The 27,915-nt window shown below is 40.8% G+C and overlaps 1 protein-coding gene across 1 annotated transcript; it reads left to right on the plus strand.

The window, feature by feature from the left end:
- Positions 1–281: 281 nt before the first annotated feature.
- RAB20 (RAB20, member RAS oncogene family) lies at positions 282–27,523 on the plus strand. The gene is made up of 2 exons (XM_039550035.1): positions 282–630; positions 26,418–27,523. The coding sequence occupies exons 1-2, from the start codon at positions 459–461 to the stop codon at positions 26,936–26,938; spliced, it is 693 nt and encodes a 230-aa protein (XP_039405969.1). The 5' UTR covers positions 282–458; the 3' UTR covers positions 26,939–27,523.
- The last annotated feature ends 392 nt before the right edge of the window (positions 27,524–27,915 follow it).

A 27,915-nucleotide genomic window follows, 5' to 3' on the forward strand; every position in this document is an offset into this window, starting at 1 on the left:
TGTCTGTGCCATCTCCAGCTGGAAGGACGCAAGCATCCCAGGGCGCAGCTGCATCCCCCGAAGGCTCAGCGCGGCCGAGCTCGGCCCCGACACCCCCGCGGGAATCGGCTTCTCGGCAGCCGGTCAGCGCCCACCCTGCCCCGGGGCGGCCGGGACCCTTCCCCGGCTCCTGCGGCGCAGGGCAGGGGCGGAGGGTCCGCGCAGCTCCGGCGGCTTCCCCGCCCGCGTTCCCTCCCCCTGGCGGGGCGGGAGCGGGGCCGGGCCGGGGTGGGGGAGGAGGAGCAGCCGGAACCGGGGCCGGATCGCGGCGGCTCCAGCGGAGCTCCCGAAGTTTGCGGTGCCGGCGGAGGCGGCTCTCGGTCCTCGTCCCGCCGCTTCCGGGGCCCCGCCGGGCGGAGCGGAGCGAGCCGGGGAAGGGGGCGGGAGCGGCCCCCGGCACGGAACCGAGCCGAGCCGCGATGAAGAAGCCGGACGGGAAGGTGGTGCTGCTGGGGGACATGAACGTGGGCAAGACCTCCTTGCTGCACCGCTACATGGAGCGGCGCTTCCAGGAGACGGTCAGCACCGTCGGCGGCGCCTTCTACCTGAAGCAGTGGGGGCCGTACAACATCTCCATCTGGGACACCGCAGGTGAGCGGGATCCCCGGCACAGGGGGCGGCACGGGGGGGATGGGGTCCGGCCCGGGGCTCCCAGCGTTTCCCGGCGGAACGGGGCTCCCCGAAACCCGCGGGGTGTTTGCTGGCGGGCTGCCCCTGTCTCCGGGTCCGGTGAGAGCGGCGCTGCCCCCGGCACCCTCCGTGCCTTGGGATGCATAGGGCTTTCTTTTCCCCAGTTTTGGCTCGGCCCTAATGTACGAGCTGCTGATGGCAAAGATTGCGGTGGGGTGAGCTCGCTGGGGACAGCTTCGCCTTTCCGAGAGGCGGCGGGCAGATGGGGAGGTGACCCCCGCGGCGCCCCGGTGGGGGCGGCCGGCGCCGGGAAACCTGCCCTGGTGCTTATCGCCTTGTTTCGTCACTACGGTAAAGTCAGTCGCCTGAAACAGGGTTTGGTAGTAGGACAAAGTCTGAAAAAAGACACGGTTTTGACGGGCCTTAAGGGGCCTTACAGCTGCTCATCTCTGGTACTTTTAGAATCGCTTTGCGAAATAGGGATGTACAGGGAGGATTGCGGTGCCTGGTTGCTTTCTTTTACCCGAGTAGATGGCTACTGACTACAAGTTCAGTCAGGCATTAGAAAGGTTATGGCTTCTGTTCGTCCCTTCTCGTTGTGTACTGCTGAGTTAGGTATCAGCTGGTGTCAGACTCGGGCTTCCAAACTTGTGCTGCTTGCCAGCCCTTCCGACGTGGCGTTCCCCTTCACCGCAGCTGTAAGAAATTGGTGCACAGAGAGCGTGGGCTGCCGGCAGTCTCTGTCTGGGATAGCAGCAAGGGGCTGGCTGTCCCACTGTTGTGGCAGGCAGCATCTCCGGGATGCAGGAGTCGGTGTGGGTTGTGGTTTGGAGGCCTGGGGTGGAGGAGGTGGGAGGGCAAAGACTGGAGAAGTGGCTTGTGGTCTTAGTCATATGAATGTCTTGCTCTTGACTATTAAGTCAGGAAGCTCTGCTCTGTCATGTGAAGGACCAGAGTGTCCAGCAAAATGAAGTCAATGGACACTCTTGCTTTTAAGTTGTTCTTTGGAAATATAATCTTGTTTTATTTTTTGTTTGTTTTCATGTTTAGCGGGTTTTTTAAAAATTGGCTAGTGGCAGCATGAAGAATGGAGGTTATATGTCCTTGTGGAGCTGCAGCATCGTGCAATATTCCAGTTTCCTCTTGACGAAATTTGGGAGGGAAGTTCGTTTGCTGTGTCACTTCATGTCACAATCTAGTCCAAAATGGCTTTTCCTGTGTCAGGAATTGAGAAGGAGGAAGGGGAGAAATGAAACTGCTGAAAAGTTATACAGAAACACTTTTGGGAAGTGTGGGGAGGAGGTGTCTAAGAGCTTTTGCTTCTTTTATTTAGTTATCTGTTACTATCGTGAAAGCTCTCTACCAGTAGCTCTGTCTTAAATATACTTTCTATGTCCTTTGCCATCGTTTTTTAAAAAATCTACTTTAATTTTGGAATTGATGTGTTTTACTATGGGGAGTCTCTTGTGGGCAGTTGCTACTTGTTTCTAGTAAGCCAGACCCCCGTGGGTGATTAGCAGTGGGCTTATTTCAATTAAAAAAACTGTCTTGGTGAGATTGTTCCTTGGTAATTTCCATTACACCCTTCTATTTTTTTTTTTTTTTAGTATGCATAATAAAAAAAGTTCCTCCAAGGCTCATCTGCTGGTTTTAGAACCCCTTTTTTCAGTCATTTACTCTTTTTGCAGTAGTTTATTCTGTGTTAATTGAGGAATCAGGTTCCAGTTGTGTGTGGAATCTGGAAAGCTCCAGAGGTGGAATCTCCATGTGCCAGGTGGAGCACCCAGGTGCTATCTGTCTCAGGACAATGCAAGTGTTTAGAGCTCAACAATCGCTTTCCCAGTGGCCACAATTCCCTCTGCTGCCTGGAGCAGGGCCACTGCACAGCTCTGCAGAAGAAGTCCCTGCTGCTCAGCAGGACTTCTGGAGCAGAATTGCTGAACCTGTATCTGCAGAACAGCAATTGAAAAGTGTTGCTCTGTTGTACCAGGGGTGGCATAATGTGTCTTCCTTGTTCTTCTCTGTTGTTGGAGTTAGCACTGAGCCTGGGTGCCCCTCTCTTGTGTTTCAGAGGCGAGCAAGGGCTCTTGCACTGTCTCCCTGTTGACTGGTGCTCTTGCAGAACGATGGAAGTTGCCAAAACTGGGCTGGACAGTTGGGGCATGTGGGCTTTCGTTTATTAACAGGTCTCATTAATCTTGGGAGAAATAGAAGCTCCCAGGGCACATATGTGCTTTCTGCTGTCCTGGTGAAGAAGTAAGGGACCTTGTTGACACTGTAACTCTGGTGTTAAGTCACAAGGGGATTCAAAAGTCGGTGTTATTTATTTATTATTTTTATTTTGTGCGGACCTTATGCTTTTGCGGGCCTCAGTGTGTGTGGAGACCTTGGTGTGCACCTCTTATCTCTCTGTGGTCTCACTGTCTTATCTCTACCAGGTGGGCTTACCAAGTAAGCTTGGCATGCATATTAAGGAGTTTAAAATTTAGCTTTTCTTGTCTGTTTATTAACCTGATGTAGCTAACTACTGAATTCTGTGAAGCAGTTATAGAGTTACCAAACACTGATACATTGTTTTCTTTAATTATGTATGTGTAGATATGTAGAGAAATCCAGCAACAATCAATCATCCAGGAGATTTAAAATTCTTTAGCACAGCAATGACAAAAACATGGATCAAAGTTTGCACCCATCCCACCTACCTAAATACTGAGTGGCAGCTCAGGATGTCTGTCTTAATACCTCAGTAGTACTTTAAACTATGTATGATGTAGAAATATGGAAAATTTGGCCTACAAAAATTAGGGGTTGCATGGTAGTAACTACTGTACTAGTTCAATTCATAATTAAACAAGGTAAACTGGAATGCATATTTTTTCATTTTCTCCATTCATGTTGTATTTAGTATGTGAATGCATGTTTATTTTTGTTGTCACTTATCAGCATTATTTTGGGGACTTATCTCCATAGAAGTCCCCTATATTTTACTTGCAGTTCAGATTGTATGGTTATTTGTGTTTCTGGTATGGGTTAGGCATTTGGCTGTAACAATGCAAGCTTCAATATACTGAAGCTTCATTTCTGTAATACAAAGTGATGTTTGTGCACAGTTAGACTTCAGGGATTGACGAGAATATCTGCAGTAGTGGTGATGGATCAAAAGTTGTGTGTATGGATACTAGTACTAGACAAGTTTTATTTCTGATTTTCTGAATTATTTAAAATGCTTATCATTTTCACTAATCACTGTTGATTTTGCATTACTTCCTGCTCTGATATTTAGAAAAATCTCATTTTCCTAGGAAGAATTAAATTTGCTTACCAAAGTGCTTAAAATGTACTGTGCTGTTATCATTCATGAAATCACAGTGTGCACACCTGACCTGTTCTACCAAGTTAGACTTGAAGTGTAAATCAGTTATTCTAGGGAGGACTCTTCTTTTACCTGTACATTCACACTGCTACTTATCCTTGGAAAAATCAGCTGCTTAGTCTAGTCTAAATCTTTCATGTTCTTATCCACAAGCCCTGTAAATTGGGTGTGCAGAAGTTGTGAAACTTGATTGTTTTTTTAATATAAATGCTCATGGCAAATAGTTCCACATTTCCTGTTTTCCAATTTGATGATTATGAGAGAAGTTATTTGGAAGTTGCATTCAAGTCAAGGAAACAAGCCGCAGATGGGGAATACTTGGGAGAAGTATCATATGCTTGCCATGTTTCAGAGCTCTTCTTGTCCTAGCCATCTGTTTTTGACTGTTTCTCCCTTGTCAGAGGCTTGGATAGACAGTCTTGTCTCTGACCTAGCATGGCTGCTGTTGTATTTGTGGTTGGTGCATAGAATTATTTACTTCTTATATTCTGATGTGAAAAATTACATTTGTTTGTTTTCTCTTTGGATCAGTTAATTCAAAGGTGCTAAAAAAAAGAGAGCATGAACTGTACAAAAAAAAAGAAACTGTACACTTTTAGCATGTTTTAAAGAACTAGTTTGCTGGATAGAGGCCTAGTCTCGAAAGCATTTGAGTACATGCTTTGAGACCTTTGTAATAGTTTTTTTGAAGCAGTATTTTTCTGGAGCAAGGAAAGTAAGCAACATCATCAATGAGAAGAACTTGCTCACGTGAAAGAATTGGGGATTGGACACTCAGGATGTCAAAGCTATATATATATATATATATCTGTGTGTGTATATACATGGATATATATATATATGTGTGTGTGTATGTGTATATATATATATATCTTCTAGGCAGTGCTGACAGCAGCTGTGGAGTAAACTAAAACTTCCTGCTGGGTGCTGATGGTGTGTAGCTCAGAGCTAGCATGTAATCTTTTATGTCTGGCAGCACAAAACCTCCTGAAGTTTTGAGGGTCTTGGTCCTATTCCACCATTAAACTTGGAATAATAATGTGTGGACTGGCTACAGCTAATGATATTGTAGGTGTCTTTTGGTTGTTCAGGCATGTTTTGTGATGCCTTGGTATTCCAAAAGGTAAAACTTTCTTTGTATGTTAGATTTCAGTCTCTTTGAGTTGACATTTGTTCATCTGACAGATAAGTGGTCTTTTAACACCAGCAACAAGGTTTCTTAATTATTAGTGGTCATGTCCCCTGTGTTGCTGGCTTGGTATTAGAGCAACCAACTGGTAAATGAATGACCAGTATTTTAGAAAGTTCACATCAGGATCCTGTAATTCTATTTTAAGAGGCTGAGTTTTGAACTTGCCAACAGATATTCATGCAGCATTATAATGGGGAACCATAAAGGTTAACTGGGAAAGCAAACTTCTCTTCTTTTCCTTCCTCTCATTTTGAGCTATCAACACTGACTGACTTGGTTTTTTTCTTCTATGAATACTCAGATAGATATAGATATATATGTGTGTATATATATTTTTTTGTTGTTGTTGTCAGAGCTCGTATAGTTAGGGACAAAGGAGATGAGCAGCCTAGAAAAGGCTGTTCTGTGCCTTGGGTCAGCTGCAGTGTATCTGCCCGATGACTGCTTAGGCCTCTTGTGACTGGTTTGCTGATGTCTGATGTTATCGGTGCTGGTGAGCACGTGTGAATTGCTCACAGCTTCTGATCTCTGACTGCTGGGGTTTCATAGGCTGCAGTGCCGGCAGCTGCCTGTGCTGAGCTTTCTCGGGCAAGGTGAGAATGTTTAGCTGGTAAGACGTGTTAGATTCCCCCTGGTAAGAAGGATTAGGTTCCTCCCTTGCTTAGTTAGGCTTTGAGGTTTTTGTGGGTTTCTGTTTTTTTTTTTTTTTTTTTTTTTTTTTTTTTTTTTTTTTTTTTTTTTTTTTTTTTTTTTTTTTTTTTTTTTTTTTCCCCCCAGAATTTATCTGTGTTGATGAATACTTCCTTGTGCACACTGAGTCAAAGAATATCTTGAGCTGAAAGGGACCCATAAAGACCAAGTCCAATTCCCGGCTACTTGCAGGTTTATTAAACCTAAACCATTAAACCACATGACCAAGAGGGACCTCCTTGAACTCTGACAGGTTTGGTGCTGTGGGGAGCCTGTTCCAGTAACTCACCACCCTCTCAGTGAAGAATGTTTTCCTGATGTCCAATCTGAACATCCCCTGGTGCAGCTACACTTCATTTCTTGGTAAAGGCAGTGACTCAGCCTAGCTTTCAAGGGAAACCTGGGATGGGGTGTGGCTTGGTCCTCAGAGTGTGAGATCAGCCCAGGAAGCTGGAACCAAGCATTCCCCTGTGTGGAATATATGATGTCCAGTATGGAGTTGGCAGTAGGTAAGCAGGAAACATGATCCCCCGTCATATTGAAACAGAACAAAGAAAGGAGGATTTAGGTGACATGTTTTCCTCACAAGTGTAGACCGATGGTAGCTACTCTGCTTGATATTCTTCTGGTTTTGACGTTTGGAAGTAGAGGATTACAGCAGGGGAAAAGAAGCTGCAGATGAGATGATGGAGTTAGGTTAGTTGAAGCCAAAGAGGGCTCTGATGCATGTGCCTTTCTACACCAGATGAAATTCTGGCAGCAGTTGGGGTTGAGTGTTGCTGAATATGTAATGAAGTATCTTTAGTTGAGGAGGTTTCTTGTTGGAAGGACACAGGGGATATCACCTCAAAAAGTGTTGGTTTGGGCATCAGGGATCATCAGTGAGAAAAGCTGCTGTGTACCTGTGCTCAAGAGGTGAGAACTAAACAACACAGAAGTTGGAAGTTATAGGGAATAAAATGCCTTAGGTTTGTTGCTGGTGAGTCATGGCTTGGGGGCTAGTTACCAGCAAGAGTCTTAGATTTTTAAAAAAAAAATTATTTCCTTTCTGCCCTTGGGAAAATTATTTTGCAGAATATTATGTTGACTTTAATTAGTTGTTCATAATTGATGTATGTAAAACAATGATGGCTGAGGACCAGTGCTGCATACACACATAGTGTGTCTTCCCTGAGATTACTGTGTATGGTTATAGGCTGTATATTTTCATATCTTCAAAAGGAAACCGTGAGAGTGGAGGTTTGAAGGGACAGAAATTCCTGAAGAGTTCACTGTCAGTGAGCTCTATCTAAAGCCTCTGAAGTAGATTCAGAGGAAGGAATAAAGGTTTAAGCTTTAGACCATCCCTGAAACATGGATTTTTGGTGTGAAACAGTGTACTGGATTACTTTTTTTTTTTGCAATGAACGTTTTCTGAAAAGAGCAGAATAACTTGGGAGGTGATTAAAAATATGAAGAAATAATGAACAGCCTGGGGAAGGTCCTGGAGGAAGTTATATCTTCTGTGTCCAGCAATTTAAAATACAATGATACACAAGTAAAGTCAAAGGTAACAAATTCACTGCAGCTGAAAGTGCTTTTGTATGCAAATTAAGTAAAAATATGGAAATACCTTGTCAGAGGGGATTGTGAAAAATACATATCAAAAAGAGACAGAAGACAAAAGTAACACAATTTATTCAGCTATAGCTAACTCACTTTCTTGAAAGCAGAATTTTATTTCTAATGTGTAATTTTAGTACTGACTTGCAGAGGCAAGCTAATGGGGAGGTTATGGCACCTCGTGAGTACTTTGTACAGGCCAAGATAAATGTTGTGTGTGAACCTCTGTGCTACCTTTCCAGCCCCCACATTAAATCCCTGCTTTGTGTGTGGTATTTAATAATAGTGCGCAAAGTGGCTGTGCTGTTCTAGCCAAAGTGGGAAACTACCCAATAGTTCGAGTGGGACTCTCCCTGAGTAGTATCAGTGACCTGAGATGTGTGCCTGGCTAAAGCTGTCCAGTATCATGCCAAGGCATTGTGCTCAACAAACATGAGCAACTTTGGCATCCTCGAGAGGACTTGAGTTGGTACAGGTTCTTGAACTGATTGCATATGGCATTTTAAAAAGTCAGATTCTAGGCTGGAGCAATACTGAGAGTCTTCATAATGAAGAGTTTGTGCTTTTGGCATTGCATTCTCCTTCCCTGGTTACTGAAGGAAGAGGTGTATTTTGCAGATGTCTGTCAAAATTGACTCAGCAGCTGAAAGATTAGTTTAAGTACTGACTGTCTGCTTTGTGACAGTACTGAAAATGTATGAGGGAGGGAGGCATGAACAAGAAAAATGGTAAGTAAAACAATGTAAATGCAATGGCAAAGCTGCTGACAAAAATTGCAGGTGTATGGAAAATTGTCTTCCTGGTGGATCGGGAGCTGGTAGGAGAGACTGGAGAAAATAAGGGTATCCAAGAACTGGATTATTGGCTTCAGTTAAACTGGTGTCCTAGAGGATATATGTAAAGGCGTAGGTGTTCTGGGCAAGAAAACAAGTTACTAATGCCCTGTTGCATTCTTAAGTTTGACTTTAGTATTTGTGAAATGTATACCTGAGCTGTCTAAGAAACAACAGCTCTTTCAGTTTGAGCATGAGGGGGGAAAACCCAGGGATTGGATGGGAGATGTTTTTCCCGGTAGTTCTCTGTCTAGCTGAGTAAATAGCATTGCACAGAACAACAGAAAACTTAATAAGCTGTAATGTAGAGATGAACGTGTGCAAGGTAACTCATGTTGACTCAGTTGTGTGTGTTGGGTTTTTTGTTTCCCTGAGATACCAGTTACATTCCATAATGAAAAACAAATAGGTATTTAAAATTAGTATGTCTAGGTGCCTGAACTTAGGCAGTCAGGGTTGTGGTGTCTTTCTGTTGACTATGCAATGAACTTTTGCTCTCATTTGGAAGGAAGGGGACAATGGATACCTAAAATACAAATGTAGGGCCGGTAGTTGTTTTACAATTACTACTTTGAGTGCTCATGTATGGTGAGTACATTTCTAGTTCCACCTCTGTACATGTACACTCTGGTGACACAAATGTCAAAACCAAGGAGACTCATAACGAGCCTCACAGTGCCTTGGCTGAGCTTCTCCTGATACTCTATTGGCTAGTTTAAGTATCTTGATATTTATATCTAGATGAATTGTTTGCTTCACTGCAATTGCTGTCTCATGTTGAAGCCACTGGCCATGTGAGCTTCCAAGTGGCAGTGTTTTACTGCCTGAACTGAAGGTACACTTAGTAATCCCTCATTTGAGTCACATTGTGCTATTGCAAAATATCCAAACAAGTAACCTTTGTCTGGGTCTCCATCTAGAAAGACACTGAGCCTGTGGTGGATACATTTGGAGTCATTAAAAGTTATGGAACAGAAAGAATAATTTTGTCTTCAAAGTCTGAATGATTTCCTTTCTTTTGGGGAAACACTGGGTACAACATCCAGGGGGTTGATCAAAAGACATCAAAGCTGTGATAAATTCCTTTTCCTGTGCTTGATTAACTGTAATTTCATATTCAGTACCTGAAGATATGCCTAGGAAATGAGATTTCAGGTTGGTGATTAAACTTCACTTATACAAGTGTGCTGCAGAGAGCAGAGGTGGTCAAAGGAAATGAGTGGGTTTTTGCTCTTAATCTGAATTCTTAATGTAAGTAGTTTGCCGTCCTACATCACAGGAGATTCAGGATAGCTTCCTTTAGAGCAACCAACTCAATAAGCATTCAAGATTTCCACACCTAGGTAGGTGTGGAAAGAAACAAATCGAGAAGAGTGCTTATTAACATGGTTTTTAAAGGGAGATAGATCATCAGATGTGTTTGTGAATTTCCTAGTATACCTTTCCATCTCTTAGGAAGCAGATGAGAATTGAAGTTGGCTTTGCATGGGCCACCAAGAAGCTGTTCATGGACAATCTGTGCTGAGAGCCTAAAGACCTGTGTGAGCATCTGATGTAGATACTTCTCCCTGTTCCCTCAGCCTTTCTTTTTAATACAATGACCTATTTTCTATATTCTGTTACATGATTTAATATTCCTAACTACTGTTTTTGTACTTCAGGAGATTCTTAAAAAATACAGAGAAAGGATGCTGTCCAGCCATCCAACCACTCTTACATACTTAGTTTAAAAATAATGGTCTTCAGTACAGTTCAAATAACAGGAAAACTTTTGATTTGCATTCTGCAGCTGATGACTACCTGTGAATTTTTAGTCATATATAATATTTAAACATGTGAGATTTTGTTGTGAAAGGCCTCAAAAATTCAGCTTCTGTTCTTCATGGTGACATCTGTGATCTGGACATATAAATCTGTTGTTGCTCTTTTCTTAATCGTTGAAAGTAGAAATAAGGATCTCGGTAATATTCTAGAGGGTTTTTTGTTTATTTTCCACCTATCATTTGCTCTCAAAAAAAAGCAAAGATTTTGGTTCATTCAGAAAAGGGAGAAATAACCTGAATCTGTAGTGGCTTATAGTTACAAAAATAAATGAAAGAAAAAGCTCTGTGTAGTTGAGTCAGCATCTTCCAAGCCTCATAAAAGGGACCATCAAATCTTGTGGTTAGCTGCAAGTGAGACTTAGGTGTTTTAAAACAAAAGAAAAAATCCCCGCTGGTATAATGAGAGTGAATGTATTTTTAAAATTTTTTTCCTTCCTGATACAGGCTGTTGCTTTTTTAAAAACTAAATCTCTAATTTTGTGAAACTAAAAATCTCTCAAACTCAGCTCCAATCCCTACCAGTATGATTGCTTCTTACTTTTATGAGACTGAAGAACTGTCTTTAAGACATGAGCTTTCCCTCCTGCAGCAGATAGCTGTGTGTATGACATTTGTATTGTTTCCCTTATCTCCCTTCCTGTTCTAGCATTGTGTGACTTTTCAACATTGTCGTGTTCAACTTCTTTTTTCACTTCACATCTCAGAACCACAGTGGAAGTGGAATAGTTGGTGTCTATCTTCTCTTTGAGTGGCAGAACACTTTGTGACCTAGAGATACTGCCGAATTATGAAAGAAAAGGATGCAGTGCAAGCAAATCAGTAAGCAGTTCCTTTTCCGTAAGTTGCTTCCCCTCTTGGCATGAGGGTTGAATGTGCAGACACTGGACAGTGGTAACATTGCTCTTTATAGCTTATTTTGTTCAGAAAATTCAGAACTGAGTTGTTTATGATTTTTAGTGGTACTTCCTTTGTACCAGGCTGGAGAACATTAGTGAGATGAGGTTGATTATGTACCATGCCTCTTGTCTGATTACAGTTCTATAATTCTCAAATTAATGCTGCTAAACTGTGGATACCATGTATGCTTTTAAGTGTGTAGGCAGAGAAGCTGGAAATAGAATTAAAAGGAAGTAGTGCTGGAAATGTAAAGACCATCTGTTTATCTTAGTGTAAGCTCTGAAAACACAAGTCACACATCCTGTGATAAAATTATCTTAATAACTTGAAGAAGTTTTAAATACATCCCCACAAAACCCAGGTAGCAGCACTGTGTCTGGCACAGTCTCCCACTTCTGATATTTGCTGAAGGCAGCCCACTGGATAACCAGCACTGCCTCCTGCTTTTGACAAATAGCAACTATTTAGAAGCACCCAGTGAAGATGATTTCAACTGAGTAGAAACTGGTGGTAGCTGGTAAGGAGTAGAAACAGTTGTAATTTTCTTCAAGGGTAATTATTCATTGCTTGTGTTCTTAGTTGAGAACCTGCCTATAAGTCATTGAAAACATTGAAACAAATCATAATGAGTGACCCTAATTTTATGTCCCATGTTATTAGTATGAGTTTCTCTTCAAAAAAATAAAACGGTAAACTTTTTTCATTCTTTTGCAAGATCCATGGCCTTTATTTCTACACATTTAGCAAAGTTTAAATATTTTTCAAATTGCTAGTGAAGGCTGGTTTGAAGTTAAACACAATGTTACAAATCAGGAGCTACCATATAGTTACCCACTGCACCTCAGTTCCATTTCACCAAAAGATGGTTTAACCTTAAATAAGAGGCACTTGCCAAGTAACTGGAGGGGCAGACTGGCTGTGGGTACCTGCTACTGATCTGATAGCCAGAGCTTCCTGAAGCATTTTGGAGAACTGTGTTATTCGTTACGTGTGCAAAAACCATTCCTCACTTTTGAAACATGTGACACAGGAGGTCACTTCTGACAAAACAGCCTGCCAGCTCTCAACTGTGTTCCTGTGAAACCTGGACTCTGTTTTTTGGAATGTGAATGTTGTCATTTGTAGGTGCCTTTCCTGCCCATCCTCACCTAGTAGTGATCAGTGATGAATACCAGCACTTAGCTGCTGTCTTGCACTACAGTCTTGTAAGAGCTAGGCCTCTAGAAGTATTTCCAGTTCTCTTCTTCCTGTCCTCTACTCCTAATCAACCTGCAAACGTATTAGTAGGATAAAAGATCGATGGAAATAATGCTTGAGGTGCTGTCTACGTATAGCCTAGTAATTAATTTTATCTTCAAAAGGAAGCATGGCTAGTGTACTTGGGTCCCTCTCCACACTGTAGTGCCCCAATTCCTGTACTGAACAAAGTTGTGCTGCAGCTGTGGAAGAAGAGGATGGTCTCTGGCTGTGTGGTAGGGTTGGAAGGTGCATTCCCAGAGATATGTGACCTTCCAGACTGATTTCTGAAGGCTAAAAAACTCTTGCTTCTGGTGGCCTGATGCTGTGCTAGAAACAGTCTGGAGATCCCTGAAACTGTCTATGTACTGAGGTTCTTAAAAGCCTCTGGCTGGTGTCCTGGGATGGCCCTGAAGTGGAGCACTGAGAGGCAGGGCTGGATTCTGTTGGCCTGTCTTTGCTGCTAGTGCTTTTGAAATATTAATGGAAAGAATTATCATGAAAGTGAGTTTGATGGAATATAGGTATTGCTATAGCTAATGCTCTTGTAAATGAATCTAGAATGGTTTGGGTTGGAAAAGATCTTAAAGATCATCTAGTTCCCCTGTCATGGGCAGGGATACCACCCACTTGATCAGCTTACTCAGGGCCCCATCCAACCTCTCCTTGAACAGTTCCAGGGGTGGAATGCCCACAGCCTCTCTGGGCAACAAGCTCTGAAGCTCTCCTGTGGGTCTGAAAGAAAGCTAACTTACTGTGTTATTGTGTGTGACTCCTATTGGGTGGATGTGCACAAAAGAGTTTACAGCTGCTTCTTGATGGTTTGGTTTCCTATACTTGGGAAGAAGGGAAATGACTGACAACCAGGAGGCAGAAGTGCATATAATGTGTTTGGGGTTAAAGTGATAATATGGAAAAATGAATGTTTCTAAAAGAGTAGACCATTTGATTTTATGTATGGTTGGATACAAAACTTAATCCAAAGAGGGTGTGCAATGAGTAACAATAAACTTTTTGTCCTCTCTAAAATGTCAATGCCCTTAATTAAAATGTTTATTAAGTTTATGGTGTTTCCTCACTTAGAACATGGTATAGTGTATTGTACCGATTGACTTGGTATGTATGTAGTTAACCCTTCTGCAAAAAATCCTATAGGGAATTTTGATTTTAAAAAAAGAGGTTGTAAAGAGCTAAGGCTATAGCAAAGTATCTAATGAGGAAGTGGAAAAACGTAACTCAGCTTAGAACAGGAATAAAGAATGAAAAAAACAGGAAGAATTTCTTGTCTGTGAGGTAGTGGGCAGACTCTGACTTAACAATTCTTTGCTGAGAGCTGGCACGAATGCTGACGAGTGGTAGAATTTCAAAGTGCTTATTGAGATACATTTAGGAGGGCAATCTCAACTAAGCCCCCAGCAGCCTCTTGCTTACTCTGCCCCACTGGGATGGGGGAGACAACTGGAGGAGTAAAAGTGAGAAAAATCATGGGTTAAGACAAAGACAGTTTAGTGGGTAAAGAAAAGTTGTGTGCACCAGCAAAGCAAAATAAGGAATCCATTCCTCACTTTCCATTGGTAGGCAGGTGTTCAGCCATCTCCAGGGAAGCTGGGCCCCATCATGTATAATGTTGACTTTGGCAGACAAATGCCATCACTCTGAACATTTCCCACTTCCTGCTCCTTGCCCCCAGCTTTATCTGCTAAGCATGACACCATATAGTGTTGGATATCTTTCTGGTCAGTTGGGCCCAGCTGTCCTGGCTGTGTCCCAATTTCTAGTGCACCCCCAGCCCCTCACAGGTTGGGTGATGTCACAGAATCAAATAGGTTGGACAAGATCTCTGAGATCAAGTCCAACCTTTGAACACCACCATGTCAATTAGACCATGGCACTCAGTGCCATCCCTGTCCAGTCTTTCCTAAAACACCTCCAGGGACAGCCCATTCCAATGTCTAATCACCCTTTCTGTGAAGAAATTATTCCTGTCCAACCTAAACCTCCCCTGGTGCAGCTGAAGTCTATGTCCTCTTGTCCTGTTGCCGGTTACCCAGGAGAAGAGGCCGACCCCCACCTGGCTACAACCTCCTTTTCAGGTGGTTGTAGAGGGTAATAAGGTCCCTGCTGAGCCTTCTCTTCTCCAGGCTAAACAACCCCAGCTCCCTCAGCCTCTCCTCATGGGACATGCACTGTTGACCAGCACTCCCAGGTCCCTTCCTTCTGGGCTGCTTTTTAGCCACTCTGTCCCCAGCCTGGAGCTCTGTCTGGGGTTGTTGTTGCCACGTGCAGGACCCAGCCCTTGTTCTTGTTGAACCTTGTGCCACTGGTCTCAGCTGATTGATCCAGCATGTCCAGGTCCCTCTGCAGAACCTTCCTACCCTCCAGCAGATCAACCCAACTCAGTGTTGTCTGTGAACTTGCTGGTGGTAGATTCAATCTGCTCATCTAGATCATCAAAAAAGATATTGAACAGGACTGGGCTCAACACTGATCCCTGGGGGATGCCATTACTGACCAGATTCCAGCTGGATGCAGCACCATTCACCACCACTCCCTGGGTGTAGGTGTCCAGCCAGTTCTTAACCCAGCAAAGAGTGCACTTTTCCAAGACGTGGGCCACCAGCTTTTCCAGCAGTATGCTACGGGAGGCAGTATCAAAAGCTTTGTTGAAGTCCAGGTAGGCTACATCATCTTTCAGCACATAGGGATAGCCTGCTTGTGTGTCCTCAAGATTTCTTTCTTAAGGTACATATTGGTTAAAGTATGTGTTATGTATTAATTAAAGTTAAAATATGCATTGAAGTATATGAGACACAGGAAATTCCCTAACACTGTGCAAGTGCTGCTCAGCAATAGCTAAAATATCCCTGTGTTATCTATGCAGTTTCCCAAATCAGCAACACAAATCCCAAAACGCAGCCCCATACTGGGTATTGTGAAGAAAATTAACTATGGCCCAGCCAAACCAGCGCACCAAGCTAACTTGCCAGTTCCTCGTTGAGCAGTATAAAACATCCAGTAAGTGTGGAGTGACCTCCTGGCCCTGCAGTGCCAGTCAAACTGTGCTAAAGTACACCTGGCCACGCATTCTTGCCTAAGCAGGACTAAGGACCTGCTTCTCAGTTTGAAGAGCTAGCTTTGGGAGGGAGTGTGGGCTTTGAAGGTCTCCTTTGAGTGACTCTGAAGTTAAGGACCTGGCAACACCCTCTGCTTGGAAATTGTGTCAGGAAGTGGGGTCATCTGCAGTGCCGTTACCCCTGTAGAAAGGAATTGTAAATTTAAGGAAAAAGTATCAGTTTTCAGGTACTGGAAAGAAAAACCAGCTGCTTTTAGAACTCACCCTGTGGAAAATGAATTGGTTTTCTGTAGAAGGTACTTTTCTTTGAGGATATGAATTGGTGACAGCAGGTGTTAAAGCTGAAAAGCTTCTCCCACAGGCCAGAAGTGAGTGTCTTGCCCAGGTCAGGTTGTTGTACGGCCCTTTGCTGTAAGTGGCCTCTTTGTTACTGCTGAGCAATATTTGACCATCAAGCTCTGCTGCTCCAGTTAAGTGTTCAGTGATATTGCTTCCTGCAGAAGTCCTCCAAAGTAAATCCAAGGTTTCTTTTTTTCCCCCCCTTATGATTTGCTTCCAATCATATTTTCCTTAAGTAAAGCTGCCAAATGACCACTTCTTTCTAAGGAGCAGTTTCAGACTTTCTTTTAGACACATAGTTTCAGAAGAATTTTACATCAATGCTTTTTACTTACTCAGATTTAAGTTTCTAGTTTCATTCTTGCATTCCTGCTTTCATTTCAGTACAGGCATACAAGAGCTTCATAAATTTAACTCTCAAGCACCCTGCCACATTTTCAGTAGACATGGTGTTGATGCTAGATTTCTGGTGGAGCATTTGCTCGTAGACAGGATGGTAATGTCCCATCAATCTCTCGTGCTCTCATTTCTTTTGCCAGGTATCAGTGTTTAGATAAAACGTTTCCTTTCACAGCTGTGAGATTTCAGAGAGAAATAGATAAATACTGGTGTTGTTTTTTCAGTTTGTGTTGAAGATGAACTCTTGGTACACTTGCCGGTCTGGCAGGGTTAAGGTTAGTTCTGTTCATCTTTTACAAGGCACTACCCTTCCAGACAGCTGAAAATACATAAACTGCTTGAATCTTCCGGGGTTATCTTGTTTTTTAAGAAATGAATGCAGTATATAAAGAGAACTAAATAAAATGAATGGTTTGAAGAAAGTAAATCTATCTGGCTAAATGTAAAAGTTATTCAGGATTGTAGAGACATCAGTGGGATCTTTAGCTACAAATATATATTTTTTTATGCCGGTCTAGCCAAAGTTTTTGTTGGCAAAAACATGCTATGTGATGTGGTTAGGAGGTTTTCTGTGTCTCTATGTAATGCTTTGTGTTGCTAGACATAATATGGTGAAGTTTAAAACTTTAGATAGAAAGCATATTCATGTTTTTATGAAATGTGATAGCTTTGGATAGAAAGCATACTGGTGTTTCTATGGGAACTTCTATTTTGAAATTAAAATTCTTGTGAGTTTAGAAGCTCCATCTTAGTTTCATTATTAGAATGCTAAGTCCTGAATTATTCTTGCCAGCAAAAAAACTAATTTTGCATTTATGTAGCAGAACAGATTCCAGGTATTCTTTAGTTCCAGAAAAGCTGAAACTAGTTAATGGGCTAAATCTTGTAGATAATAAGAATCTTCTCTGATAATATTTCTTCTCCTTTATATAGGCATTGTGCAGCTGAAGGCATTGCTGGTTATGGAAACCCTAAATATGCCTTTAGTCCAAAGGCACTCAGTTTATAAGTCTCTCTATAAAAAGACAATTGCAGCTAGAAATACACTAAGCAAATGTATAAGGCTGCAAATGAAGAGAGACTAATGTTATGGGGTGCTGGCAACAGGTTAAGCTAGAGTCATTGGGCAGCAATATATTTTGCAAGGTCCGTTGAGTTGGTAGTAGATGGCAAACCAAGCTCTTGGTACCTCGTGGTGTCCCAGAACCTATGAGCTGTTCTGAAAAGTACAAGTGTAGGAAGAGATAAAAGTAGTCAAGAATTTAAGTAACGTTATAACTTCAGTGAGACTCTTTTTACATTCTTGGTAATTAAAACAATATGGAAAGGTGGGAGAAGGGAGCTACAGGTATGGTTTTTAGTTTAGAGAAATATGCCAGAGGCAAAGAGTCTGAGTGGAAAAAATACTCATTTCTCTGGCCTAACAAGAAGGAGGTTAAGTCATAGGGGAATACTTTTTAGGAGGAGTGTGGAGTTTTTCTGGGGTTTGGGGAATGTGATATTTTTTTAGTTTGGTGTTTGAGGGAGGGGAGTTTGTTTGTTTTTTGAACAGATTACTTTGTGAAGCTGAAGGTCTATCAAAGTTCAGAATCTGAAAGCTGAACTCCAATGCCTTATTGGTGGGATACTAACTTTCCTTTCTTTAGCTACTTTATAGAACACAAATTCCTCCTAAGTCACAAGACAAGGACAGAGTGAAATTCTATCATCTTTATTATGCAGGAGGTCAGATTTGAATGAGGATTACAGTTGGTCTCTGATCATGCTCTGTAAATGTTTTTTACCTTCATGATTTTTTTTTCTTTCCTCTTCTATTCTCTCCCATGTAAACTTGATCTCCTTTCATTGAGTGTGTCTGATGGGTCTGTCATTGGGAACCAGAAATGCAAGCCTTCACTACCAGTTGTGGAATGAAGATGGACAAACTACTCTTCGGGGTTGGATTAAAAAAGTTTCTGGGTATATTTAAAGTAATTCATGACCGAATAATACAGGATTTGACAGGATGACTGAGGAGTGTTTATTATATTTGAGCTGTGGGTGAGAAGGCTTCATCTGTGGTAATAGGCTTTTTTGGATACCTCTGTGACTCAGAATGCTCTGCAGGATGTAACAGATTGATTGGCCCCTCTGTAAACTGCTAGGCATCTGCTTTTAGTTTAGCTGCCTTTAGAAAATTAAGCTTTTACTTAAAAGCACGTTTCTCCACAAACTATCGCACTGTTAACTGTCAAAAAAACACAGCAAATTTTTACCCATGTTTCAGTTGTTGGTTCTTTGGAGGTGTGCTCTGAATTAAGGCCACATGGCTTTTGAGGCATTTCTTCCACACATCAGAAAAAGGTGGTGACTAGTCTTTTATTTTGGAGCTTCTACCAGGACATGCCTAGATTGATAATCTTCTTGGAGACTACAAAGCAGAACTAATCTGTAGCAAAACAATCCCATTATTTTCTGTTTTGCCATTCTTCTTAAACAGAGGTTTGTGTGTGCCTTTTTGCTGGAGAAAAGCATATTGCAACAACCCATCTTCTTCAGATAACGCTCAGATGATTCTGTAGATCATTAACCACATGTTGCAGAGTTTGGCATGTGATGTGCAGCACACCACGCTGACATTCTTGCATAACTTCTCAGTGTGCTATTTGTCCTAACAATAAAAGGCCCATTTAAGTGAACTTCTTTGGAAGGATTGTTTTATGTGAATTGTGCCAAAGTATCACTTTTGGAATGTTAATTGAATTGATGTTCTAATAAAAATTAAAGAGTTGGTTGAAACTGCTTGACCTGCTGGTATACTTCAAGTTTGACGCGGGAAAGATGTTCTTTAAAAGGTCAGGGGTGTAAAGGGGATTTTTCTCCTGACAAATCAGGGCTTTCTTGAGTGGATTGGCCTATAATCATTCTGGGGGTATATAGCAAAAAAGAAAAACAGGAAACACAGCCAAAATAGAATTATGAGCACTTTTTGCTGGTGAGAACCAGAAAGAGAAGCACATTAATAGTGGTTCCTGCTGTCATTTATTTTAGCTGGTTGAGATGAGCTGGGATCTTGTCACTGCATACAAATTTTAAGGGTGGGTGTCAAGATGATGGGGCCAGACTTTTCAGTAGTGCCCAGTGATAGGACAAGGGACAGAAGGCACAAATCAAAACACAGGGCATGTAATCTAAGTATTAGGAAAAACCTCTTTACTTTGAGTGTGACAGAGCACTGGAACAGGCTGTCCAGGGAGGTTTTGGATCCTGTTTATCTGGAAATGTTCAAAAACTGCCTGGAATGATCTTGTGCAACCTGTTCCAGGCAAGCCTGCTTCAGCAGGGAGGTTGGAGTAGATGATTTCCAGAGGTCCATTCCAACCCCAACCATCCTGGGATTTGTGTAACTCTCCTTTTGAAAAGGCTCTAAACAAGCAATAAGCTTGAATCTGTGAAGAAATATAGACGGCATTACTTTAGTGAAGTTATTAATCCTTTTTAAGGGAGGACTTATCTTTCAAGAAAGTAGGTGAAGTGGGTAGAATTTTAATGCGAAGTCCTTTACATATTTCGTATTTGTTGGTTCTTGCTGAAACATGTCCTTCAAATCTTATTTATGGCATATTAATTAGCTTTAGTTTAGTTGTTATACTTCAAGGGGAGAGGAAAGAAGTAGGCTAAAAGACATCTGCATAAAACTTTTTTCATTAAATGTACTACTATTCTTAGGTATAAAGTATAGTGGAATTTCCATTTTTGGTAAGTAAGCATCCCATTTTTCTTTATTTCAGATGCCTGCTAGTGATTCTTTTCATTTATAAATATTCTGAATTAATTCCTTTTCCAGACAGGTTGTGGTGGTTTATTTTATTTGTGTGGCAACACAATTTGTGCTTTTGGTACCCTTAGATAAAGCAGGGGAAGAGTGAACTGCATTTCTTAATGTGCACTGGTAGGTGCTGGTGTAGAGTAGCCTTCCAGGGGGTAGTTGTCTTCTCATGGCAGAAACTTAATAGCTAACTTAGATGCCCACAAGGATGTTGGCTTTTTTATGTAAAGGAATGAAAATAAATGATGAGCTTTATTTTTTCTCTTGAGTATTATTTTAGAGACAGAACCCCTAGTAAAAGACTTAGAAAATGCTTAGTAATGCTATTATTTTCATCCAGCTTTTCCTGAAACCTATTGTAGATTTTCCTGTTATTCCATGGGGAATATATTAATATCTGTTAAGTATTCCTACATAAGTTTCCTTCCAAAGAAAAAAGATAAGGTTCATGCTCTTTTAAAAATTGTGTTTAAGAATTAGTCCTTTCTCACAGCCCTTCACTTACTTATCTCTGTGTATTTTTCCTAGATTTTTATTTCTATCATAATTTGGATTCTCTAGTAATAGAGTTTACATGTATTTTGGATGTGTTTTATTCCAGACACTATTGGATCACTGATGGTAGACTTCTAAAAAGAAAAAAAATATCTCTAACATTTTTATTTACGTAGAAGGGTACAGCTTCATTTCTCAGGATAAAAGTCATACTGTGGAACCATAGCTCATAAATTTGGGATTATAGTGCCAAGGCATTTCCTGTTTTATCAAAACTTTCTGTGCTTTCAGTTAGATGACTTGTTGGATTTTCTTGAGTAACTTTATCCAGTTGTCCAGGCAAAAATCAGATCTATTAAATTGAATTTTTAATATTGGATAGAATTCTATTTTATAGTCTGCCAGTAGATTGTGTAAGATTTCTGAATGTGAATTCAGTGGGGACTAGATTATTGTGACATAATGTAATGCCACTTCCCAATCAGGAAAATAATGTTACATTCCTCCTGTATAACAGTGCACTGCAGTCTCGAGATCTGCCTTTTATTCAAATGTCATGGAGTTAAATGTATTGGAGAGCATCTTTTGCTTCACTGCTTACAGTTCATAAGGCTTTCTCATCTGTGGCCGTCAGCCCAGATACATCATTGGTTCCTCTGAATCTGGGACTTGCCTCCATTGGGATATTGTGATCTTTTTTTATGGGAAGAGATTTGTAGTGCTTGGAATTAATGTCCAGAGTATATTTGCCTTCCTGAATGCCAGCCTCCAGGGGAGGAGAAGCAGCTCATGCAGTACATTTCCTTTATCTATATAAAAGCAGCAGTATAAATACCTAAATGCTATTAGGCTTGGCTCTTAGCTTTGGATCTAAGCTTGTCAATAACTGCTGTGGTAAGGACTGTGTGTGTATATTGGTAGGAAGAAGGAATCAGTACTATAATTAAAGCTGACTGAAGGACAGGGCTCAGTTTGATCATGATTTCTTGTCCTGCTTAAGTGAGAAGTGAATGATTGTTCCTTGTTGGTGTGGGTTGTTTTCTGACACTGAGCTGCTGTTTCGCAGAAGGAGCTTTATAAGCCTAGAATAATTCACGTTTGTAGAGTGGGGATGTTTGCAGGGTCTTGGCAATTTCAGATTCCCTCAGAACTCAAAGTATTTGCTCATTAAGTAAAAATTCCATAGATTTAAGGGAAGAGATTATTTCTTTCACAAATTTAAGTCTTCTATTATGAGATAAAGATTTTTGACTTAACAGTTCAGAATAAATTGTGTTTAGAAGTGGAGTAAGCATGTCTCAATAATGTATTACTTTGAGCCCACTTTCTTGACTGTTTTTGATGTTTTTTCTTTGGAGAGCTGTATTAAAGAATTCTCCTTTGTTCATTGTTCACTTAACCCATGTGGTTGTTATTTTCTTCTTCCATGTGTAGCTCTTTCTGCTTTAAATCATGAAAGTGAAGCCCTTTGGGTATTAAGATCGCTACTCTCCTATGTTTATGTTATATTCTGCTTTGGCCAAGACATACATATCTAATTTTAATAACTTAAATAGAAGCTGCTAAAATAGGCCACAGTTCATGCCGTGAATGTTGATTCATATCTAAGTAATGAGTATAAACAAAATAAATGTCATCTTGTTTTTTAGCAGAGCTAGACATCTGTTGCATTCTGAAACTTCAACATATGCAAGTGTCTTCTATAATGCAGCTTTGTGAATGTATAATACTGGGTGAAGGTGGAGCTTAAATGAATTTTATAGTTGCTCAACTGTAATTGATTTTGTGTTTGGTGGTTGTTTTTTTTTTTTTCTGGGGAGGAGCGGGGGGTGTTGTGGTGGAGTTTTTTGTTTGCTTGCATTTGTTGACTTAATTATTTAGTTTTTCTCTCTCTCAGAGGCTTTAATTCCATGGGGAATTTTGTCTTGAAGAAAAACCAAATGTTGGCATTTTTCTGGCAGATCAGGAAATCAAGTATTCGGGCAGCTCCTGGACAAGTAGAAATTGAACTCTCTAGTGCTTTGTGACTCATGTTTCCACTTATTCCTACTTATGTCCTCCTTGTTAATCCTTTGGGATGGAGAGCTTTATTTTTATCCCCAAGTAACCAGAGGTGTAGTGCAGTTCTTAATAAAGCTCCTGACTTCAAGGGAAATATGATAAAGCCACCTACAAGAAATAAATACCAATCTTGAACAAGGTAATGAAGAACTCTGACTTCATCACTGTCAAAACTTGACAGCCTGACTCATAAGTGGGCAGGAGAATTTTCCTGAAACCTTTAGGGACCTTTACTGTTTGTTCTTTGATAGTAATTACATATCTTGGTATATGTGCAGAAATAGAAATCTCAGTTCCTAGAAAAATGGTTTCCCCTGATGCCCTTTAAAGGCTCACAACTTTACTGCTTTGTCTGCAAACAGAAGGAGATGTTGTTCTGTTTTCAAAAGGGATCTTTGTCTACTTTTGTGATCCTGAGGATGTTCCTGCTGAGGTAACTCAAGAGCATAAGTGTCACCCTTTGAACCTTCATCTACTGAAGCTGAATCCTTAAAGATAATTTCTTTTTGATACTGATTTCTGTGCTGTGTCATGGGTGTCATACTTTCTCTTTTCTTTCCTCTTCTAGCTACCTCCCTAGGGCATGGTTCCTGTCGCTCTCTGTGTGTACTCAAGTTCAGACTCTTATAAAGCAGAAAGAGAATCTGAAAGACAAAACCTAGCTGATTCCTTGTGTTTGTGTTAATTCCTCTCTACTATTTGGATTACAGTACTGCTTAAATCACAGTGATAATCCTTGGAAGATACCTAGTTTATGGACTGAGAACTTCCTGGACAATTTTGTGATCGTGTACAATTTTAATGCAATGATAGCATGCCTGTGTAGCCCACCTTTGTGTACTTTCCCCCACTACATATTTACCTTAGGAACTGAGTTGTGCTGCCACTCAGACTGTGCTATCAGAGTAGAAACAGTACTTTTTTCAACACTTTATCGAAGACCGTTTTAGCTCTTTAATATTCGTTGTGTTTTATCCCTTGCAGCCTGAAAGTAACAGCCTGTTTTACATTCTTGTATGTGCTCAACACTGAGAGATTTAAAACTAGTTCTTTCGATAGAAATTTTCTTGAAAGAGTGCGTGTGTGTGAAGTTGTGCCACTTCAGAAGTTGTGGTAAAAGCCTTTGAAGAGGTGGTAGGTAAGGAGCATTTAAATCTGGCTTCTGCTCTCATAAACATCCACAGCAACTTCATGGACTACTTTGGATACCACTCTCAGCAGCCACGGGCAGGCAGAGAGCTCCAAGAGCGACATTGAGGTCTGCTTCTTTCTCTGTTAGGTTTATTATGAACTTTATGGTACTGAGGTCCATTTGGCTCAAAACTCTTTGATTTGTTCATGACAACCATCATAGGACTTTGAAAATGCCTGTTGGCTGTGCTGTCTCTGAGTGGCTGAAGTCTCCAACAGGAGTTTGTATACTTGATGGAAGAGCTTCTGGAAAGCTAATGGTGCTGCAGATAGGGCTACAGCTGTAGGGCTGTTGAACTGCTCTAAACAAGGCAAAATATAAAGATGAAAAGAAAAATGGAAATTAGTTTTTGGTTGCTTGGTTTCCAGAATTTTCCCTGATGTTGTGCCTTTGTGGTTGATTTGGTGGTTCTTGCAATTCCTTTGACTGCAAATTATTTGATAGTTTTGTCACTCTTCTCTGTTACCATTATTTTTTTGAAAGGGCCAAATTGTTGGATTCAGGGCTTACCATTCAATTTAACTGGTTGTATAAAAAAATGTGTGGTTGGAGTGGGACCAGATGGGTCCAGAGGAAAAAATAACTGGCTATAAGAAGGGGATGGCTGTTCTTATGCAGTAAGTTTTTCACCCTAATACTATTTTGCCTGATGCCTTGAGGACAGATATAAGTTTAAATACTTTGTGTAGTTTTGGGTCTTTTTCCATATTTAGAGTTGTTCTAGCCCTTAAGTGTCAGAAGTGGTCTGTACAAGGAAACTGCTGCAAAAATACATTGTGCAGTTTTCTCTTGTTGATTGTGCTGTGAGGATGAGCAAGGGAGACTATCCATAATTCCTCTGACATAATTAATCCTGTATGTAAGGTAAATTGTTACTGTTTCTTTCCCCCTTTTCACAATATATTAGTTGCAGCAGTAGTCAGTTGGTAGTTACCACGTAAAAGTGTCATGGTTTGTATTATGCTGTGCAAGATTAGATTAGCATACAAATTCCATAAAACAAGTAATAGTCTTGTTCTAGTACTTGGTTGCTGCAGCAAATGATTCTGGGGGCTGCGTTTTATGGCTTAGGCATCTGAAGTGGGAGAATGGGGAGATACATGTTCCATTGTGGTTTCCAGACCACAGTATAATCGGGGTTTGGGTGAAAACAAAATCTGCCATGGCACAAACTTTATTGAAAAATTTGGGACATTTAAAGACTCAATTGCAGTGCAACTGAAAGTACAACTTTAACATGATATTGGAGAAAAAAAAGCATGAAGGGATTGACCTCCTCCCTGCCCTGTATCCCAATCTCCCTTGTCCTTACTCAACATACCTAAACAAGGGTATAGCTATTAATTTTTTTTTAAACCTCCTTTTTCCTACATACCAGATCATTAATTAAAGAATTTCTTTTGCTGAGGGAAAGCAAATCAGAGGTTATACAAAATTGCACTGAAGCAATTTTCCATAAACTTTGCCTAATGGTTTTCTGAATGCTGTTCATTGAACTTTTGACCTCTGCAATATCATATAACTGCTATTACCAATTATTCACTTTGCAGGAAAGCATTAAAATTACATGCATGTTTTTGATGTGAAATTCTCATTTTCTGTGTGACAAGAAAGTAACTGAAGAGCAACTATTTACTTTCTCAGCATTAGGCCTGAATTTATAGACATTTGTTTCTACCCTTTTTTTCCAATCACTCACCAGCCTGAGAGATCCCACAATTTTTCCTCATGCAAATGTTTCACATACTTTTAAGCATCCTCACCAGCTTCCTTTTACCTCTCTTTATAGTGAGCTCTTCACCTTTCCAAATCTGTTTCTCTGGCAGTTATCAGTTTCACTCAGTATTAAAAGTGCAATGAGATTTGGATTTCATGTTCTAGCTTGAGGTTTTCCAGATCTGTTTTACTGATAATGGTGAACACTTTGTGTCTCTTCTGGAAACTGTGGAGTAGAGTCCTGATGTTTGTCAAAGGACTTACTGCAGTGACTGTTCTGTTCCCAGCTGGACGTAGATTCTGAGTTCCTTTCACAGTGTGCATGTTTGTGTGCAGGTGTGTTTTCCCAATGGGTGTTGACCTGCATTTTTCAGCATTAATTTCTTCTGCCTTTCCTATTCCACAGTCATTTACAAGGATTTTTTCCCGTCAAGCCAATGTTCCTGAGAACTGTGGGTGTGTAGCATCAGACTAAATAGTTTACAAAATCCTTCAAAACCTAAGAACAAGTGGATTACTGATTTTGATCCAGATTTCTGAACTGGATGTACCTGAAAATGTGTGCTGAATTTATAGGAGTAATAAATTCTAGCAGAACCTGAAACAGTAGAACTTTTTTGTTTGTAAATGGTGAGATAGATGGATGGGCCATCTGTAGGTGCAAGCAGGGTAGTAGTTAATGTGACATAAATCAACTAGCATGCAATTTAATAAAAAAGAAGCCAGCTTTGTTTTGCTCTCTGCACATGTGAATGCTGCATGAGCTTCCTCGCTCATTTGTCTCTACAGATTCCCTTCTCTGTGACTGAGCCAGCAGTGAGCAGAGCTATTCTGTGGCACTGTTGCTCTCTTAAGGAAAAACAGAAGGAAAAACCTGAAAGTACTACAAATAACACATTTTTACCTTCGCTGCTGCATCCAGACTTGTGAAATTTGTTTAAAATTCCTTAAGCTCTTTTGCTTGGTTAATAATGTGTTTTCCAGCACGCTAACATTTGTTGTGTTTAAACCTTTGCCAGGACGGGAGCAATTCCATGGCCTTGGGTCTATGTACTGCAGAGGAGCGGCTGCTGTGATCCTCACGTACGACGTGAACAGCCTCCAGAGCCTGACTGAGCTGGAAGAAAAATTCTTGGCACTGACAGACAGTGCAAGTGCTGACTGCATTTTTGCTATTGTTGGAAATAAAGTTGACCTCAGTGATGACTGTACTTTACCACCGGATGAAAATAGACCTGAGAAGTCTGTTGCCAGCTGTGGCTCAAAGGTGCGAAAACAAGTCCATGCAGAGGATGCGATTGCACTCTATAAAAAGATACTGAAATACAAAATGCTAGATGAGAAGGATGTTCCAGCAGCTGAGAAAATGTGTTTTGAGACCAGTGCAAAGACAGGATACAAGGTGGACTACCTCTTTGAAACTGTGTTTGACATGGTAGTCCCAATAATTGTACGGCAGAAAGCTGAGGGGCCACCGCAAACTGTAGACATCACGGACTACAAGCCAGCCAAAAGGACAAAATCAGGTTGTTGTGCCTGAACCATCTATGTGACATAAGAAAAGGGGAGGGATTTTTCACTCCAGCAAAATGAGGAGCAAGAACTGCTTTGCAGTTCACCAGAAAGAAAAAGTCAAGGAATAAATAGACTAAAATGGTGTATGCAAAAAAAAAAAAATAGAAACAAATAAATCTTCTGACCATTAAAGGCTTCTGGGAAGCTCTGTGTATAAAAAAAATGGGAATATGAGTGAAATTATGGAGTAAGACTTGCCAGTTTCCATGGGCTCTGAAGACAAATGGTGTGTTATTACAATGGGTAGTGACAATCATTTGGACAGATTTGAAAGAGTCTGATTTTTAGTGACTTGCCATTTCATGTTGCATGTAAATGATCTGTTTGTGTACTCTTGAAAACTTTCATATGATTATCTTCTTTTCCCTTACGATTCTAACTTTGGAAGATTGAACACATGGTACTTTTTTATTCTTAAGGCAAAAAAGAAAATTCAGGTATATTTATATTTGTAGCTAATAAATCAATTCAATCTTTTTATGTCAGACATGACAATGTATGATTTAGAAACTAAACTCTATTAAACTATTAAAATCACTGTGGATATGTACTATTCAGTTGGAGACTTTATTAATGTGAATTCTCCTTCCATAGCAGGCTTCCATGTGTTAACAAGCAGCATCCCAGCTCTTGCTGTTCTAATTGCAGGTTGCAGGAGAAAGTGTTTTTTTTTTTTTTTTTTTTTTCCTTTAATTTCATTTTTCTCTTGTAATTTTTTAATATAGGTGGGTTTTGGGGAAGAAATCAATCTTATTTTGTCTGAATTTTTGTAAAAACCTCTTTCTGGTGTCTGTAGGAATATCACTGTGTTCAGTACCTGTATTCTGTCTCCTTTCCCACTCCTTAGTTGTTCTCAGGCAGAGCTGCAGCTTTGATGTTTATCAGCTATGCATGACATTACTACCTGGAGTAGTAATTACCTCTAGCTGGAGGGAAGTGAAG

The sequence above is a fragment of the Corvus cornix genome, chromosome 1 (genome assembly GCF_000738735.6).
Source record: "Corvus cornix cornix isolate S_Up_H32 chromosome 1, ASM73873v5, whole genome shotgun sequence".
Taxonomy (NCBI): Eukaryota; Metazoa; Chordata; class Aves; order Passeriformes; family Corvidae; genus Corvus; species Corvus cornix.

Coding starts and splice junctions, on each gene's coding strand:
- RAB20 (XM_039550035.1), top strand. CDS start 459: ATGAAGAAGCCGGACGGGAAGGTGGTGCTGCTGGGGGACATGAACGTG. Junction 631..26,417: donor CTCCATCTGGGACACCGCAG/GTGAGCGGGATC, acceptor AACCTTTGCCAG/GACGGGAGCAATTCCATGGC.